The sequence below is a fragment of the Argopecten irradians genome, chromosome 4 (genome assembly GCF_041381155.1).
Source record: "Argopecten irradians isolate NY chromosome 4, Ai_NY, whole genome shotgun sequence".
Classification (NCBI taxonomy): Eukaryota; Metazoa; Mollusca; class Bivalvia; order Pectinida; family Pectinidae; genus Argopecten; species Argopecten irradians.
Window position 1 is genome coordinate 7,510,148 of NC_091137.1, and position 19,263 is coordinate 7,529,410.

Consider the following 19,263-nt stretch of genomic DNA (forward strand, 5'->3'; position numbering starts at 1 on the left):
ATCAAAATGAGGTCCCTATCAAACATAACAAAGGGACACTGATAATTAATCTGTGAGGCAGGGAGATAATCATAGTTAAACCTACCATCAAAATGACGTCCCTATCAAACATAACAAAGGGACACTGATAATTAATCTGGGAGGCAGGGGAGATAATCAGTGTTAAACCTACCATCAAAATGAGGTCCCTATCAAACATAACAAAGGGACACTGATAATTAATCTGGGAGGCAGGGGAGATAATCAATGTTAAACCTACCATCAAAATGAGGTCCCTATCAAACATAACAAAGGGACACTGATAATTAATCTGTGAGGCAGGGGAGATAATCAATGTTAAACCTACCATCAAAATGAGGTCCCTATCAAACATAACAAAGGGACACTGATAATTAATCTGGGAGGCAGGGGAGATAATCATGTTAAACCTACCATCAAAATGACGTCCCTATCAAACATAACAAAGGGACACTGATAATTAATCTGGGAGGCAGGGGAGATAATCAATGTTAAACCTACCATCAAAATGAGGTCCCTATCAAACATAACAAAGGGACACTGATAATTAATCTGGGAGGCAGGGGAGATAATCAATGTTTAAACCTACCATCAAAATGAGGTCCCTATCAAACATAACAAAGGGACACTGATAATTAATCTGGGAGGCAGGGGAGATAATCAATATTAAACCTACCATCAAAATGACGTCCCTATCAAACATAACAAAGGGACACTGATAATTAATCTGGGAGGCAGGGGAGATAATCAATGTTAAACCTACCATCAAAATGAGGTCCCTATCAAACATAACAAAGGGACACTGATAATTAATCTGGGAGGCAGGGGAGATAATCAATGTTAAACCTACCATCAAAATGAGGTCCCTATCAAACATAACAAAGGGACACTGATAATTAATCTGGGAGGCAGGGGAGATAATCAATGTTAAACCTACCATCAAAATGACGTCCCTATCAAACATAACAAAGGGACACTGATAATTAATCTGGGAGGCAGGGGAGATAATCATGTTAAACCTACCATCAAAAATGACGTCCCTATCAAACATAACAAAGGGACACTGATAATTAATCTGGGAGGCAGGGGAGATAATCAATGTTAAACCTATCATCAAAATGAGGTCCCTATCAAACATAACAAAGGGACACTGATAATTAATCTGGGAGGCAGGGGAGATAATCAATGTTAAACCTACCATCAAAATGAGGTCCCTATCAAACATAACAAAGGGACACTGATAATTAATCTGGGAGGCAGGGGAGATAATCCATAGTTAAACCTACCATCAAAATGAGGTCCCTATCAAACATAACAAAGGGACACTGATAATTAATCTGGGAGGCAGGGGAGATAATCAATGTTAAACCTACCATCAAAATGAGGTCCCTATCAAACATAACAAAGGGACACTGATAATTAATCTGGGAGGCAGGGGAGATAATCAATGTTAAACCTACCATCAAAATGAGGTCCCTATCAAACATAACAAAGGGACACTGATAATTAATCTGGGAGGCAGGGGAGATAATCAGTGTTAAACCTACCATCAAAATGACGTCCCTATCAAACATAACAAAGGGACACTGATAATTAATCTGGGAGGCAGGGGAGATAATCAATGTTAAACCTACCATCAAAATGAGGTCCCTATCAAACATAACAAAGGGACACTGATAATTAATCTGGGAGGCAGGGAGATAATCAGTGTTAAATCCATCATCAAAATGAGGTCCCTATCAAACATAACATAGGGACACTGATAATTAATCTGTGAGGCAGGGGAGATAATCAGTGTTAAATCTATTAACAAAATGAGGTCCCTATCAAACATAACATAGGGACACTGATAATTAATCTGGGAGGCAGGGGAGATAATCAATGTTAAACCTACCATCAAAATGAGGTCCCTATCAAACATAACAAAGGGACACTGATAATTAATCTGGGAGGCAGGGGAGATAATCAATGTTAAACCTACCATCAAAATGACGTCCCTAACAAACATAACAAAGGGACACTGATAGATAATCTGTGAGGCAGGGGAGATATCAGTGTTAAATCCATCATCAAAATGAGGTCCCTATCAAACATAACATAGGGACACTGATAATTAATATAATCTGGGAGGCAGGGAGATAATCAATATTAAACCTACCATCAAAATGAGGTCTCCCTATCAAACATAACAAAGGGACACTGATAATTAATCTGGGGAGGCAGGGGAGATAATCAATGTTAAACCTACCATCAAAATGAGGTCCCTATCAAACATAACATAGGGACACTGATAATTAATCTGGGAGGCAGGGGAGATAATCAATGTTAAACCTACCATCAAAATGACGTCCCTATCAAACATAACAAAGGGACACTGATAATTAATCTGGGAGGCAGGGGAGATAATCAATGTTAAACCTACCATCAAAATGAGGTCCCTATCAAACATAACAAAGGGACACTGATAATTAATCTGGGAGGCAGGGGAGATAATCAATGTTAAACCTACCATCAAAATGACGTCCCTATCAAACATAACAAAGGGACACTGATAATTAATCTGGGAGGCAGGGGAGATAATCAATATTAAACCCATCATCAAAATGAGGTCCCTATCAAACATAACATAGGGACACTGATAGATAATCTGTGAGGCAGGGGAGATAATCAATAGTTAAACCTACCATCAAAATGAGGTCCCTATCAAACATAACAAAGGGACACTGATAATTAATCTGGGAGGCAGGGGAGATAATCAATGTTAAACCTACCATCAAAATAAGTCCCTATCAAACATAACAAAGGGACACTGATAATTAATCTGGGAGGCAGGGGAGATAATCAATGTTAAACCTACCATCAAAATGAGGTCCCTATCAAACATAACAAAGGGACACTGATAATTAATCTGGGAGGCAGGGGAGATAATCAATGTTAAACCTACCATCAAAATGACGTCCCTATCAACATAACAAAGGGACACTGATAATTAATCTGGGAGGCAGGGGAGATATCAGTGTTAAAGCCATCATCAAAATGAGGTCCCTATCAAACATAACATAGGGACACTGATAATTAATCTGGGAGGCAGGGGAGATAATCCATAGTAAACCTACCATCAAAATGACGTCCCTATCAAACATAACAAAGGGACACTGATAATTAATCTGGGAGGCAGGGGAGATAATCAATGTTTAAACCTACCATCAAAATGAGGTCCCTATCAAACATAACAAAGGGACACTGATAATTAATCTGGGAGGCAGGGGAGATAATCAATAGTTAAACCTACCATCAAAATGACGTCCCTATCAAACATAACAAAGGGACACTGATAATTAATCTGGGAGGCAGGGGAGATAATCAATATTAAACCTACCATCAAAATGACGTCCCTATCAAACATAACAAAGGGACACTGATAATTAATCTGGGAGGCAGGGGAGATAATCAATGTTAAACCTACCATCAAAATGAGGGTCCCTATCAAACATAACAAAGGGACACTGATAATTAATCTGGGAGGCAGGGGAGATAATCAATGTTAAACCTACCATCAAAATGAGGTCCCTATCAAACATAACAAAGGGACACTGATAATTAATCTGGGAGGCAGGGGAGATAATCAATGTTAAAACCTACCATCAAAATGAGGTCCCTATCAAACATAACAAAGGGACACTGATAATAATCTGTGAGGCAGGGGAGATAATCAATGTTAAACCTACCATCAAAATGAGGTCCCTATCAAACATAACAAAGGGACACTGATAATTAATCTGGGAGGCAGGGGAGATAATCAGTGTTAAACCTACCATCAAAATGAGGTCCCTATCAAACATAACACATAGGGACACTGATAATTAATCTGGGAGGCAGGGGAGATAATCAATGTTAAACCTACCATCAAAATGAGGTCCCTATCAAACATAACAAAGGGACACTGATAATTAATCTGGGAGGCAGGGGAGATAATCAGTGTTAAACCTACCATCAAAATGACGTCCCTATCAAACATAACAAAGGGACACTGATAATAATCTGGGAGGCAGGGGAGATAATCAGTGTTAAACCTACCATCAAAATGAGGTCCCTATCAAACATAACAAAGGGACACTGATAATTAATCTGGAGGCAGGGGAGATAATCAATGTTTAAACCTACCATCAAAATGAGGTCCCTATCAAACATAACAAAGGGACACTGATAATTAATCTGGGAGGCAGGGGAGATAATCAATGTTAAACCTACCATCAAAATGAGTCCCTATCAAACATAACAAAGGGACATGATATAATCTGGAGGCAGGGAATGAGCCTATCAAACATAACAAAGGGACACTGATAATTAATCTGGGAGGCAGGGGAGATAATCAATGTTAAACCTACCATCAAAATGAGGTCCCTATCAAACATAACAAAGGGACACTGATAATTAATCTGGGAGGCAGGGGAGATAATCAATGTTAAACCTACCATCAAAATGACGTCCCTAACAAACATAACAAAGGGACACTGATTGATAATCTGTGAGGCAGGGGAGATATCAGTGTTAAATCCAACCATCAAAAAATGAGGTCCCTATCAAACATAACAAAGGGACACTGATAATTAATCTGGGAGGCAGGGGAGATAATCATGTTAAACCTACCATCAAAATGAGGTCCCTATCAAACATAACAAAGGGACACTGATAATTAATCTGGGAGGCAGGGGGAGATAATCAATGTGTTAAACCTACCATCAAAATGAGGTCCCTATCAAACATAACAAAGGGACACTGATAATTAATCTGGGAGGCAGGGGGAGATAATCATTGTTAAACCTACCATCAAAATGAGGTCCCTATCAAACATAACAAAGGGACACTGATAATTAATCTGGGAGGCAGGGGAGATAATCAGTGTTAAAACTACCATCAAAATGAGGTCCCTATCAAACATAACAAAGGGACACTGATTAGAACATACTTACAGTGATTACCTATCAAACATACTTACAGTGATTCCTATCAAACATACTTACAGTGATACCTATCAAACATACTTACAGTGATACCTATCAAACATACTTACAGTGATACCTATCAAACATACTTACAGTGATACCTATCAAACATACTTACAGTGATACCTATCAAACATACTTACAGTGATTACCTATCAAACATACTTACAGTGATACCTATCAAACATACTTACAGTGATACCTATCAAACATACTTACAGTGATACCTATCAAACATACTTACAGTGATTGCTATCAAACATACTTACAGTGATACCTATCAAACATACTTACAGTGATTGCTATCAAACATACTTACAGTGATACCTATCAAACATACTTACAGTGATACCTATCAAACATACTTACAGTGATACCTATCAAACATACTTACAGTGATACCTATCAAACATACTTACAGTGATTGCTATCAAACATACTTACAGTGATACCTATCAAACATACTTACAGTGATTCCTATCAAACATACTTACAGTGATACCTATCAAACATACTAACAGTGATTCCTATCAAACATACTTACAGTGATACCTATCAAACATACTTACAGTGATTGCTATCAAACATACTTACAGTGATTCCTATCAAACATACTAACAGTGATTCCTATCAAACATACTAACAGTGATACCTATCAAACATACTACAGTGATTCCTATCAAACAGTACAGTGATTCCTATCAAACATACTTACAGTGATTCCTATCAAACATACTTACAGTGATTCCTATAAACATACTAACAGTGATTCCTATCAAACATACTTACAGTGATTCCTATCAAACATACTTACAGTGATACTAACATTTAGTTTCTATCAAACATACTTACAGTGATTCCTATTAAACATACTTACAGTGATACCTATCAAACACACTTACAGTGATTCCTATCAAACATACTTATAGTGATTCCTATCAAACATACTTACAGTGATTCCTATCAAACATACTTATGTGATTCCTATCAAACATACTTACATTGATTCCTATCAAACATACTTACAGTGATTCCTATCAAACATACTTACAGTGATACCTATCAAACATACTTACAGTGATACCTATCAAACATACTTACAGTGATACCTATCAAACATACTTACAGTGATACCTATCAAACATACTTACAGTGATACCTATCAAACATACTTACAGTGATACCTATCAAACATACTTACAGTGATACCTATCAAACATACTTACAGTGATACCTATCAAACATACTTACAGTGATACCTATCAAACAAAAGGTACAGTGTCTATCAAACATATTTCAGCCTTCTATCAAACAATGATACGTGAATTCGCATCGGTACAGTGATTACTTACAGTGATTGCTATCAAACATACTTACAGTGATACCTATCAAACATACTTACAGTGATTGCTATCAAACATACTTACAGTGATACCTATCAAACATACTTACAGTGATACCTATCAAACATACTTACAGTGATACCTATCAAACATACTTACAGTGATTGCTATCAAACATACTTACAGTGATACCTATCAAACATACTTACAGTGATTGCTATCAAACATACTTACAGTGATACCTATCAAACATACTTACAGGGATTCCTATCAAACATACTAACAGTGATTCCTATCAAACATGCTTACAGTGATTCCTATCAAACATACTTACAGTGATACTAACAGTAGTTTCTATCAAACATACTTACAGTGATTCCTATTAAACATACTTACATTGATACCTATCAAACACACTTACAGTGATTCCTATCAAACATACTTACAGTAATTACTATCAAACATACTTACAAGGATTCCTATCAAACATACTTACAGTAATTCCTATCAAACATACTTACAGTGATTCCTATCAAACATACTTACAGTGATTCCTATCAAACATACTTACAGTAATTCCTATCAAACATACTTACATGATTAGATCTACTATCAAACATACTGATAGTGATTAGTATCAAACATACTGATAGTGATTAGTATCAAACATACTTACTTTGAAATGTACAGTGATTCCTATCAAACATACTTACAGTATTCCTATCAAACATACTTACAGGAATTCCTATCAAACATACTTACAGTGATTCCTATCAAACATACTTTCAGTAATTCCTATCAAACATACTAACAGTGATTCCTATCAAACATGCTTACAGTGATTCCTATCAAACATACTTACAGTGATACTAACAGTAGTTTCTATCAAACATACTTACAGTGATTCCTATTAAACATACTTACATTGATACCTATCAAACACACTTACAGTGATTCCTATCAAACATACTTACACTGATTCCTATCAAACATACTTATGTTGATTCCTATCAAACATACTTACAGTGATTCCTATCAAACATACTTATGTTGATTCCTATCAAACACACTTACACTGATTCCTATCAAACATACTTACACTGATTCCTATCAAACATACTTATGTTGATTCCTATCAAACACACTTACACTGATTCCTATCAAACATACTTACACTGATTCCTATCAAACATACTTAATTGATTCCTATCAAACATACTTACAGTGATTCCTATCAAACACACTTACAGTGATTCCTATCAAACATACTTACACTGATTCCTATCAAACATACTTACATTGATACCTATCAAACAAAATGTATCCGTGTCATCTTCATATTTCGCCTTTTGCAACAATGAAGAATTCGCATCGGTATCTTTTTCAGTTTCCTTGGTTCCTGAATAACTGTTGTTTATTTTGCTATATTCCTTTCTGGCTTCCATCGCAATTCTTGTGACAGTAAGCCACTCACTGTTGTTTTTATCGCGCACATCATCAAGGGTACATTCACATACAAGCCAGGGGTCTAAAAGTCATAAACAGTTCATTAGGCATTTCTTTGAAAACAAAAGTGTTTGATTACATTTTTGCGTTATAAGTAATTTTTAAACTAAAACTGAAATATCCAGATGAAAAACATGTACCTTAATCCACCAGAAATTGGGCCAGTATGGCAGGTGACAGGACGATAGCGTCCAGAGCGTCGACAAGATCTTGATACAACAATTATATTTAAAAAGTAGAGTTATATTCAATATCTCCACAGGTATAAGGAAATGCTTAAGTTGATGAGGACCTCCTCAGAGATTTACTTTAAGTCCAACATAATGGCGATAAGGATGAAGTACCACCAAACCTAATGGAGATAATGATGACGTACCCCCAAACCTAATGGAGATAAGGATGACGTACCACCAAACCTAATGGAGATAAGGATGACGTACCACCAAACCTAATGGAGATAAGGATGACGTACCACCAAACCTAATGGAGATAAGGATGACGTACCACCAAACCTAATGGAGATAAGGATGACGTACCACCAAACCTAATGGAGATAAGGATGACGTACCACCAAACCTAATGGAGATAAGGATGACGTACCACCAAACCTAATGGAGATAAGGATGACGTACCACCAAACCTAATGGAGATAAGGATGACGTACCACCAAACCTAATGGAGATAAGGATGACGTACCACCAAACCTAATGGAGATAAGGATGACGTACCACCAAACCTAATGGAGATAAGGATGACGTACCACCAAACCTAATGGAGATAAGGATGACGTACCACCAAACCTAATGGAGATAAGGATGACGTACCACCAAACCTAATGGAGATAAGGATGACGTACCACCAAACCTAATGGAGATAAGGATGACGTACCACCAAACCTAATGGAGATAAGGATGACGTACCACCAAACCTAATGGAGATAAGGATGACGTACCACCAAACCTAATGGAGATAAGGATGACGTACCACCAAACCTAATGGAGATAAGGATGACATACCACCAAACCTAATTGAAGATAAGGATGACGTACCACCAAACCTAATGGAGATAAGGATGACGTACCACCAAACCTAATGGAGATAAGGATGACGTACCACCAAACCTAATGGAGATAAGGATGACGTACCACCAAACCTAATGGAGATAAGGATGACGTACCATCAAACCTAATGGAGATAAGGATGACGTACCACCAAACCTAATTGAAGATAAGGATGACGTACCATCAAACCTAATGGAGATAAGGATGACAAATCACAAAACCTAATGGAGATAAGGATGACGTACTACCAAACCTAATGGAGATAAGGATGACGTACCATCAAACCTAATGGAGATAAGGATGACGTACCACCAAACCTAATGGAGATAAGGATGACGTACCACCAAACCTAATGGAGATAAGAATGCCGTACCACCAAACCTAATGGAGATAAGGATGACATACCACCAAACCTAATGGAGATAAGGATGACGTACCACCAAACCTAATGGAGATAAGGATGACGTACCACCGAACCTTATGGAGTAAGGATGAAGTAACACCAAACCTAATGGAGATAAGGATGACGTACCACCAAACCTAATGGAGATAAGGATGACGTACCACCAAACCTAATGGAGATAAGGATGACGTACCGCAAAACCTAATGGTGATAAGGATGACGTACCATCAAACCTTATGGAGTAAGGATGAAATACCACCAAACCTAATGGAGATAAGGATGACGTACCACCAAACCTAATGGAGATAAGGATGACGTACCACCAAACCTAATGGAGATAAGGATGACGTACCACCAAACCTAATGGAGATAAGGATGACGTACCACCAAACCTAATGGAGATAAGGATGACGTACCACCAAACCTAATGGAGATAAGGATGACGTACCACCAAACCTAATGTAGAGATAAGGATGACGTACCACCAAATCTGATGGAGATAAGGATGACATACCACAAAACCTAGTGGAGATAAGGATGACGTACCACCAAACCTAATGGAGATAAGGATGACGTACCACCAAACCTAATGAAGATAAGGATGACGTACCACCCAACCTGATGGAGTAAGGATGAAATACCACCAAACCTAATGGAGATAAGGATGACGTACCACCAAACCTAATGGAGATAAGGATGACGTAACAACAAACCTAATGGAGATAAGGATTACGTACCGAAAAACCTAATGGAGATAAGGATGACGTACCATCAAACCTAATGGAGATTAGGATGACGTACCACCAAACCTAATGGAGATAAGGATGACGTACCATCAAACCTAATGGAGATAAGGATGCCGTACCACCAAACCTAATGGAGATAAGGATGACATACCACCAAACCTAATTGAAGATAAGGATGACGTACCACCAAACCAAATGGAGATAAGGATGACGTACCACCGAACCTTATGGAGTAAGGATGAAATAACACCAAACCTAATGGAGATAAGGATGACGTACCACCAGACCTAATGGAGATAAGGATGACATACCACCAAACCCAATTGAAGATAAGGATGACGTACCATCAAACCTAATGGAGATAAGGATGACGTACTACCAAACCTAATGGAGATAAGGATGACGTACCACCAAACCTAATGGAGATAAGGATGACGTACCACCGAACCTTATGGAGTAAGGATGAAATACCACCAAACCTAATGGAGATAAGGATGACGTACCACCAAACCTAATGGAGATAAGGATGACGTACCGCAAAACCTAATGGAGATAAGGATGACGTACCACCAAACCTAATGGAGATAAGGATGACGTACCACCAAACCTAATTGAAGATAAGGATGACGTACCAACAAACCTAATGGAGATAAGGATGACGTACCACCGAACCTTATAGATTAAGGATGAAATACCACCAAACCTAATGAAGATAAGAATGACGTACCACCAAACCTAATGGAGATAAGGATGACGTACCACCAAACCTAATGGAGATAAGGATGACGTACCATCAAACCTAATGGAGATAAGGATGACGTACCATCAAACCTAATGGAGATAAGGATGACGTACCACCAAACATAATGGAGATAAGGATGACGTACCATCAAACCTAATGGAGATAAGGATGACGTACCACCAAACCTAATTGAAGATAAGGATGACGTACCATCAAACCTAATGGAGATAAGGATGACAAACCACAAAACCTAATGGAGATAAGGATGACGTACTACCAAACCTAATGGAGATAAGGATGACGTACCACCAAACCTAATGGAGATAAGGATGACGTATCATTAAACCTAATGGAGATAAGGATGACGTACCACCAAACCTAATGGAGATAAGGATGACGTACCACCAAACCTAATGGAGATAAGAATGCCGTACCACCAAACCTAATGGAGATAAGGATGATATACGACCAAACCGAATTGAAGATAAGGATGACGTACCACCAAACCTAATGGAGATAAGGATGACGTACCACCAGACCTAATGGAGATAAGGATGACATACCACCAAACCTAATTGAAGATAAGGATGACGTACCACCAAACCTAATGGAGATAAGGATGACATACTACCAAACCTAATGGTGATAAAGATGACGTACCACCAAACCTAATGAAGATAAGGATGACGTACCACCAAACATAATGGAGATAAGGATGACGTACCATCAAACCTAATGGAGATAAGGATGACGTACCACCAAACCTAATTGAAGATAAGGATGACTTACCATCAAACCTAATGGAGATAAGGATGACAAATCACCAAACCTAATGGAGATAAGGATGACGTACCACCAAACCTAATGGAGATAAGGATGACGTATCATTAAACCTAATGGAGATAAGGATGACGTACCACCAAACCTAATGGAGATAAGGATGACGTACCACCAAACCTAATGGAGATAAGAATGCCGTACCACCAAACCTAATGGAGATAAGGATGATATACCACCAAACCTAATTGAAGATAAGGATGACGTACCACCAAACCTAATGGAGATAAAGATGACGTACCACCGAACCTTATGGAGTAAGGATGAAGTAACACCAAACCTAATGGAGATAAGGATGACGTACCACGAAACCTAATGGAGATAAGGATGACGTACCACCAAACCTAATGGAGATAAGGATGACGTACCACAAAACCTAATGGAGATAAGGATGACGTACCACCAAACCTAATGGAGATAAGGATGACGTACCACCAAACCTAATGGAGATAAGGATGACGTACCACCAAACCTAATGGAGATAAGGATGACGTACCACCAAACCTAATGGAGATAAGGATGACGTACCACCAAACCTAATGGAGATAAGGATGACGTACCACCAAACCTAATGGAGATAAGGATGACATACCACCAAACCTAATGGAGATAAGGATGACGTACCACCAAACCTAATGGAGATAAGGATGACGTACCACCAAACCTAATGGAGATAAGGATGAAAAACCACAAAACCTAATGGAGATAAGGATGACGTACTACCAAACCTAATGGTGATAAAGATGACGTACCACCAAACCTAATGAAGATAAGGATGACGTACCACCGAACCTTATGGAGTAAGGATGAAATACCACCAAACCTAATGGAGATAAGGATGACGTACCACCAAACCTAATGGAGATAAGGATGACGTACCACCAAACCTAATGGAGATAAGGATGACGTACCACCAAACCTAATGGAGATAAGGATGACGTACCATCAAACCTAATGGAGATAAGGATGACGTACCACCAAACCTAATGGAGATAAGGATGACGTACCACCAAACCTAATGGAGATAAGAATGCCGTACCACCAAACCTAATGGAGATAAGGATGACATACCACCAAACCTAATGGAGATAAGGATGACGTACCACCAAACCTAATGGAGATAAGGATGACGTACCACCGAACCTTATGGAGTAAGGATGAAGTAACACCAAACCTAATGGAGATAAGGATGACATACCACCAAACAAAATGGAGATAAGGATGACGTACCACAAAACCTTATTGAAGATAAGGATGACGTACCATCAAACCTAATGGAGACAAGGATGACATACTACCAAACCTAATGGAGATAAGGATGACGTACCACCAAACCTAATGGAGATAAGGATGACGTACCACCGAACCTTATGGAGTAAGGATGAAATACCACCAAACCTAATGGAGATAAGGATGAAGTACCACCAAACCTAATGGAGATAAGGATGACGTACCGCAAAACCTAATGGAGATAAGGATGACGTACCATCAAACCTAATGGAGATAAGGATGGCATACCACCAAACCTAATTGAAGATAAGGATGACGTACCAACAAACCTAATGGAGATAAGGATGACGTACCACCGAACCTTATAGATTAAGGATGAAATACCACCAAACCTAATGAAGATAAGGATGACGTACCACCAAACCTAATGGAGATAAGGATGACGTACCACCAAACCTAATGGAGATAAGGATGACGTACCACCAAACCTAATGGAGATAAGGATGACGTACCATCAAACCTAATGGAGATAAGGATGACGTACCACCAAACATAATGGAGATAAGGATGACGTACCATCAAACCTAATGGAGATAAGGATAACGTACCACCAAACCTAATTGAAGATAAGGATGACGTACCATCAAACCTAATGGAGGTAAGGATGACAAATCACAAAACCGAATGGAGATTAGGATGACGTACCACCAAACCTAATGGAGATAAGGATGACGTACCACCAAACCTAATGGAGATAAGGATGACGTACCATCAAACCTAATGGAGATAAGGATGACGTACCACCAAACCTAATGGAGATAAGGATGACGTACCACCAAACCTAATGGAGATAAGAATGCCGTACCACCAAACCTAATGGAGATAAGGATGACGTACAACCAAACCTAATGGAGATAAGGATGACGTACCACCAAACCTAATGGAGATAAAGATGACGTACCACCGAACCTTATGGAGTAAGGATGAAGTAACACCAAACCTAATGGAGATAAGGATGACGTACCACCAAACCTAATGGAGATAAGGATGACGTACCACCAAACCTAATGGAGATAAGGATGACGTACCACCAAACCTAATGGAGATAAGGATGACGTACCACCAAACCTAATGGAGATAAGGATGACATACCACCAAACCTAATGGAGATAAGGATGACGTACCACCAAACCTAATGGAGATAAGGATGACGTACCACCAAACCTAATGGAGATAAGGATGACGTACCACCAAACCTAATGGAGATAAGGATGACGTACCACCAAACCTAATGGAGATAAGGATGACGTACCACCAAACCTAATGGAGATAAGGATGACGTACCACCAAACCTAATAGAGATAAGGATGACGTACCACCAAACCTAATGGAGATAAGGATGAAAAACCACAAAACCTAATGGAGATAAGGATGACGTACTACCAAACCTAATGGTGATAAAGATGACGTACCACCAAACCTAATGAAGATAAGGATGACGTACCACCCAACCTGATGGAGTAAGGATGAAATACCACCAAACCTAATGGAGATAAGGATGACGTACCACCAAACCTAATGGAGATAAGGATGACGTACCACCAAACCTAATGGAGATAAGGATGACGTACCGAAAAACCTAATGGAGATAAGGATGACGTACCATCAAACCTAATGGAGATAAGGATGACGTACCACCAAACCTAATGGAGATAAGGATGACGTACCATCAAACCTAATGGAGATAAGGATGACTTACCACAAAACCTAATGGAGATAAGGATGACGTACCACCAAACCTAATGGAGATAAGGATGACATACCACCAAACCTAATGGAGATAAGGATGACGTACCACAAAACCTTATTGAAGATAAGGATGACGTACCACCAAACCTAATGGAGATAAGGATGACATACTACCAAACCTAATGGAGATAAGGATGACGTACCATCAAACCTAATGGAGATAAGGATGACGTACCACCAAACCTAATGGAGATAAGGATGACGTACCATCAAACCTAATGGAGATAAGGATGACGTACCACCAAACCTAATTGAAGATAAGGATGACGTACCATCAAACCTAATGGAGATAAGGATGAAAAACCACAAAACCTAATTGGAGATAAGGATGACGTACCACCAAACCTAATGGAGATAAGGATGACGTACCACCAAACCTAATGGAGATAAGGATGACGTACCACCAAACCTAATGGAGATAAGAATGCCGTACCACCAAACCTAATGGAGATAAGGATGATATACCACCAAACCTAATTGAAGATAAGGATGACATACCACCAAACCAAATGGAGATAAGGATGACGTACCACCGAACCTTATGGAGTAAGGATGAAATAACACCAAACCTAATGGAGATAAGGATGACGTACCACCAGACCTAATGGAGATAAGGATGACATACCACCAAACCTAATTGAAGATAAGGATGACGTACCATCAAACCTAATGAAGATAAGGATGACGTACCACCGAACCTTATGGAGTAAGGATGAAATACCACCAAACCTAATGGAGATAAGGATGAAGTACCACCAAACCTAATGGAGATAAGGATGACGTACCGCAAAACCTAATGGAGATAAGGATGACGTACCATCAAACCTAATGGAGATAAGGATGGCATACCACCAAACCTAATTGAAGATAAGGATGACGTACCACCAAACCTAATGGAGATAAGGATGACGTACCACCGAACCTTATAGATTAAGGATGAAATACCACCAAACCTTAATGAAGATAAGGATGACGTACCACCAAACCTAATGGAGATAAGGATGACGTACCACCAAACCTAATGGAGATAAGGATGACGTACCGAAAAACCTAATGGAGATAAGGATGACGTACCATCAAACCTAATGGAGATTAGGATGACGTACCACCAAACATAATGGAGATAAGGATGACGTACCATCAAACCTAATGGAGATAAGGATGACGTACCACCAAACCTAATTGAAGATAAGGATGACTTACCATCAAACCTAATGGACATAAGGATGACAAATCACAAAACCTACTGGAGATAAGGATGACATACTACCAAACCTAATGGAGATATTGATGACGTACCACCAAGCCTAATGGAGATAAGGATGACGTATCATTAAACCTAATGGAGATAAGGATGACGTACCACCAAACCAAATGGAGATAAGGATGACGTACCACCGAACCTTATGGAGTAAGGATGAAATAACACCAAACCTAATGGAGATAAGGATGACGTACCACCAAACCTAATGGAGATAAGGATGACGTACCACCAAACCTAATGGAGATAAGGATGACGTACCGCAAAACCTAATGGTGATAAAGATGACGTACCACCAAACCTAATGGAGTAAGGATGACGTACCACCAAACCTAATGGAGATAAGGATGACGTACCACCAAACCTAATGGAGATAAGGATGACGTACCACCAAACCTAATGGAGATAAGGATGACGTACCACCAAACCTAATGGAGATAAGGATGACGTACCACCAAACCTAATGGAGATAAGGATGACATACTACCAAACCTAATGGTGATAAGGATGACGTACCACCAAACCTACTAGAGATAAGGATGACGTACCACCAAACCTGATGGAGATAAGGATGACATACCACAAAACCTAGTGGAGATAAGGATGACATACTAACAAACCTAATGGTGATAAAGATGACGTACCACCAAACCTAATGAAGATAAGGATGACGTACCACCGAACCTTATGGAGTAAGGATGAAATACCACCAAACCTAATGGAGATAAGGATGACGTACCACCAAACCTAATGGAGATAAGGATGACGTACCACCAAACCTAATGGAGATAAGGATGACGTACCACCAAACCTAATGGAGATAAGGATGACGTACCATCAAACCTAATGGAGATAAGGATGACGTACCACCAAACCTAATGGAGATAAGGATGACGTACCATCAAACCTAATGGAGATAAGGATGACGTACCACCAAACCTTATTGAAGATAAGGATGACGTACCATCAAACCTAATGGAGGTAAGGATGACAAATCACAAAACCGAATGGAGATTAGGATGTCATACTACCAAACCTAATGGAGATAAAGATGACGTACCACCAGACCTAATAAATATAAGGATGACGTACCACCAAACCTAATGGAGTAAGGATGAAATACCACCAAACCTAATGGAGATAAGGATGACGTACCACCAAACCTAATGGAGATTAGGATAACGTACCTACAAACCTAATGGAGATAAGGATGACGTACCCCCAAACCTAATGGAGATAAGGATGACGTACCACCAAACCTAATGGAGATAAGGATGACGTACCACCAAACCTTATTGAAGATAAGGATGACGTACCACCAAACCTAATGGAGATAAGGATGACGTATCACCAAACCTAATGGAGATAAGGATGGCATACCATCAAACCTAGTGGAGATAAGAATGACGTACCACCAAACCTAATGGAGATAAGGATGACATACCATCAAACCTAATGGAGATATGAATGCCGGACCATCAAACCTAATGGAGATAAGGATGACGTTCCACCAAACCTAATGGAGATAAGAATGCCTTACCACCAAACCTAATGGAGATAAGAATGCCGTACCATAAAACCTAATGGAGATAAATGACGTACCACCAAACATAATAGAGATAAGGATGACGTACCATCAAACCTGATAGAGATAAGGATGACGTACCACCAAACCTAATGCAGATAAAGGTGACGTACCACCAAACCTAATGGAGATAAGAATGCCGTACCATCAAACCTAATGGAGATAACGATGACGTTCCACCAAACCTAATGGAGATAGGATGACGTACCACCAAACCTAATGGAGATAAGGATGACTACCACCAAACCTAATAGAAATAAGGATGATGGTACCCAAAACCTTTGAAGATAAGGATGACGTACCACCAAACCTAGATAGATAAACCGTACCATCAAACCTAATGGAGATAAGGATGACGTACCACCAAACCTAATGGAGATAAGGATGACGTACCACCAAACCTAATGGAGATAAGGATGACGTACCACCAAACCTAATGGAGATAAGAATGCCGTACCATAAAACCTAATGGAGATAAGGATGACGTACCACCAAACCTAATAGAGATAAGGATGACGTACCACCAAACCTAATGGAGATAAGGATGACGTACCACAAACCTAATGGAGATAAGGATGACGTACCACAAAACCTAATGGAGATAAGGATGACGTATCGCCAAACCTAATGGAGATAAGGATGACGTACCACCAACCTAATGGAGATAAGGATGACGTACCACCAAACCTAATGGAGATAAGGATGACGTACCATCAAACCTAATGGAGATAAGAATGACGTACCATCAAACCTAATGGAGATAAGGATGACGTACCACCAAACCTAATGAAGATAAGGATGACGTACCACCAAACCTAATGGAGATAAGAATGCCGTACCATAAAACCTAATGGAGATAAGGATGACGTACCACCAAACCTAATGGAGATAAGGATGACGTACCACCAAACCTAATGGAGATAAGAATGACGTACCACCAAACCTAATGGAGATAAGGATGACGTACCACCAAACCTAATGGAGATAAGGATGACGTACCACCAAACCTAATGGAGATAAGGATGACGTACCACCAAACCTAATGGAGATAAGGATGACGTACCACCAAACCTAATGGAGATAAGGATGACGTACCACCAAACCTAATGGAGATAAGAATGCCGTACCACCAAATAATGTCACCAAACTAATGAGTAAGGTACGTACCACCAAACCTAATGGAGATAAGAATGCGTACCATCAAACCTAATGAAGAAAAGATGACGTACAGCAAATCTAATGAGATAAGATGACGTACCACCAACCTAATGGAGATAAGAATGACGTACCACCAAACCTAATGGAGATAAGGATGACAAACCATCAGAACTAATGGAGATAAGGATGACATACCACCAAACCTAATGGAGATAAGAATGCCGTACCATCAAACCTAATGGAGATAAGGATGACGTACCACCAAACCTAATGAAGATAAGGATGACGTACCAACAAACCTAATGGAAATAAGGATGACGTACCACCAAACCTAATGGAGATAAGGATGACGGACCACCAAACCTAATGGAGATAAGGATGACGTACCACCAAACCTAATGGAGATAAGGAGGACGTACCACCAAACCTAATGGAGATAAGGATGACGTACCACCAAACCTAATGAAGATAAGGATGACGTACCAACAAACCTAATGGAAATAAGGACGACGTACCACCAATTCAAATGGAGATAAGGTTGACGTACCACCAAACCTA

At 39.4% G+C, this 19,263-nt stretch overlaps 1 protein-coding gene across 5 annotated transcripts in view; it reads right to left on the bottom strand.

The window, feature by feature from the left end:
• LOC138320483 (transient receptor potential cation channel subfamily M member 2-like) overlaps positions 1-19,263 on the bottom strand; it is a 108,700-nt gene that overhangs the window by 80,542 nt on the left and 8,895 nt on the right. For all 5 annotated transcript variants that reach the window (XR_011208194.1, XM_069263461.1, XM_069263463.1 and 2 more), the window contains one exon: positions 7,666-7,895. Coding sequence is in view for 4 of the 5 variants with exons in the window: in XM_069263461.1 (XP_069119562.1) it covers positions 7,666-7,895 (230 nt within the window). In the remaining variant the exon portion in view is untranslated. The remainder of the gene's footprint in view (positions 1-7,665; positions 7,896-19,263) is intronic.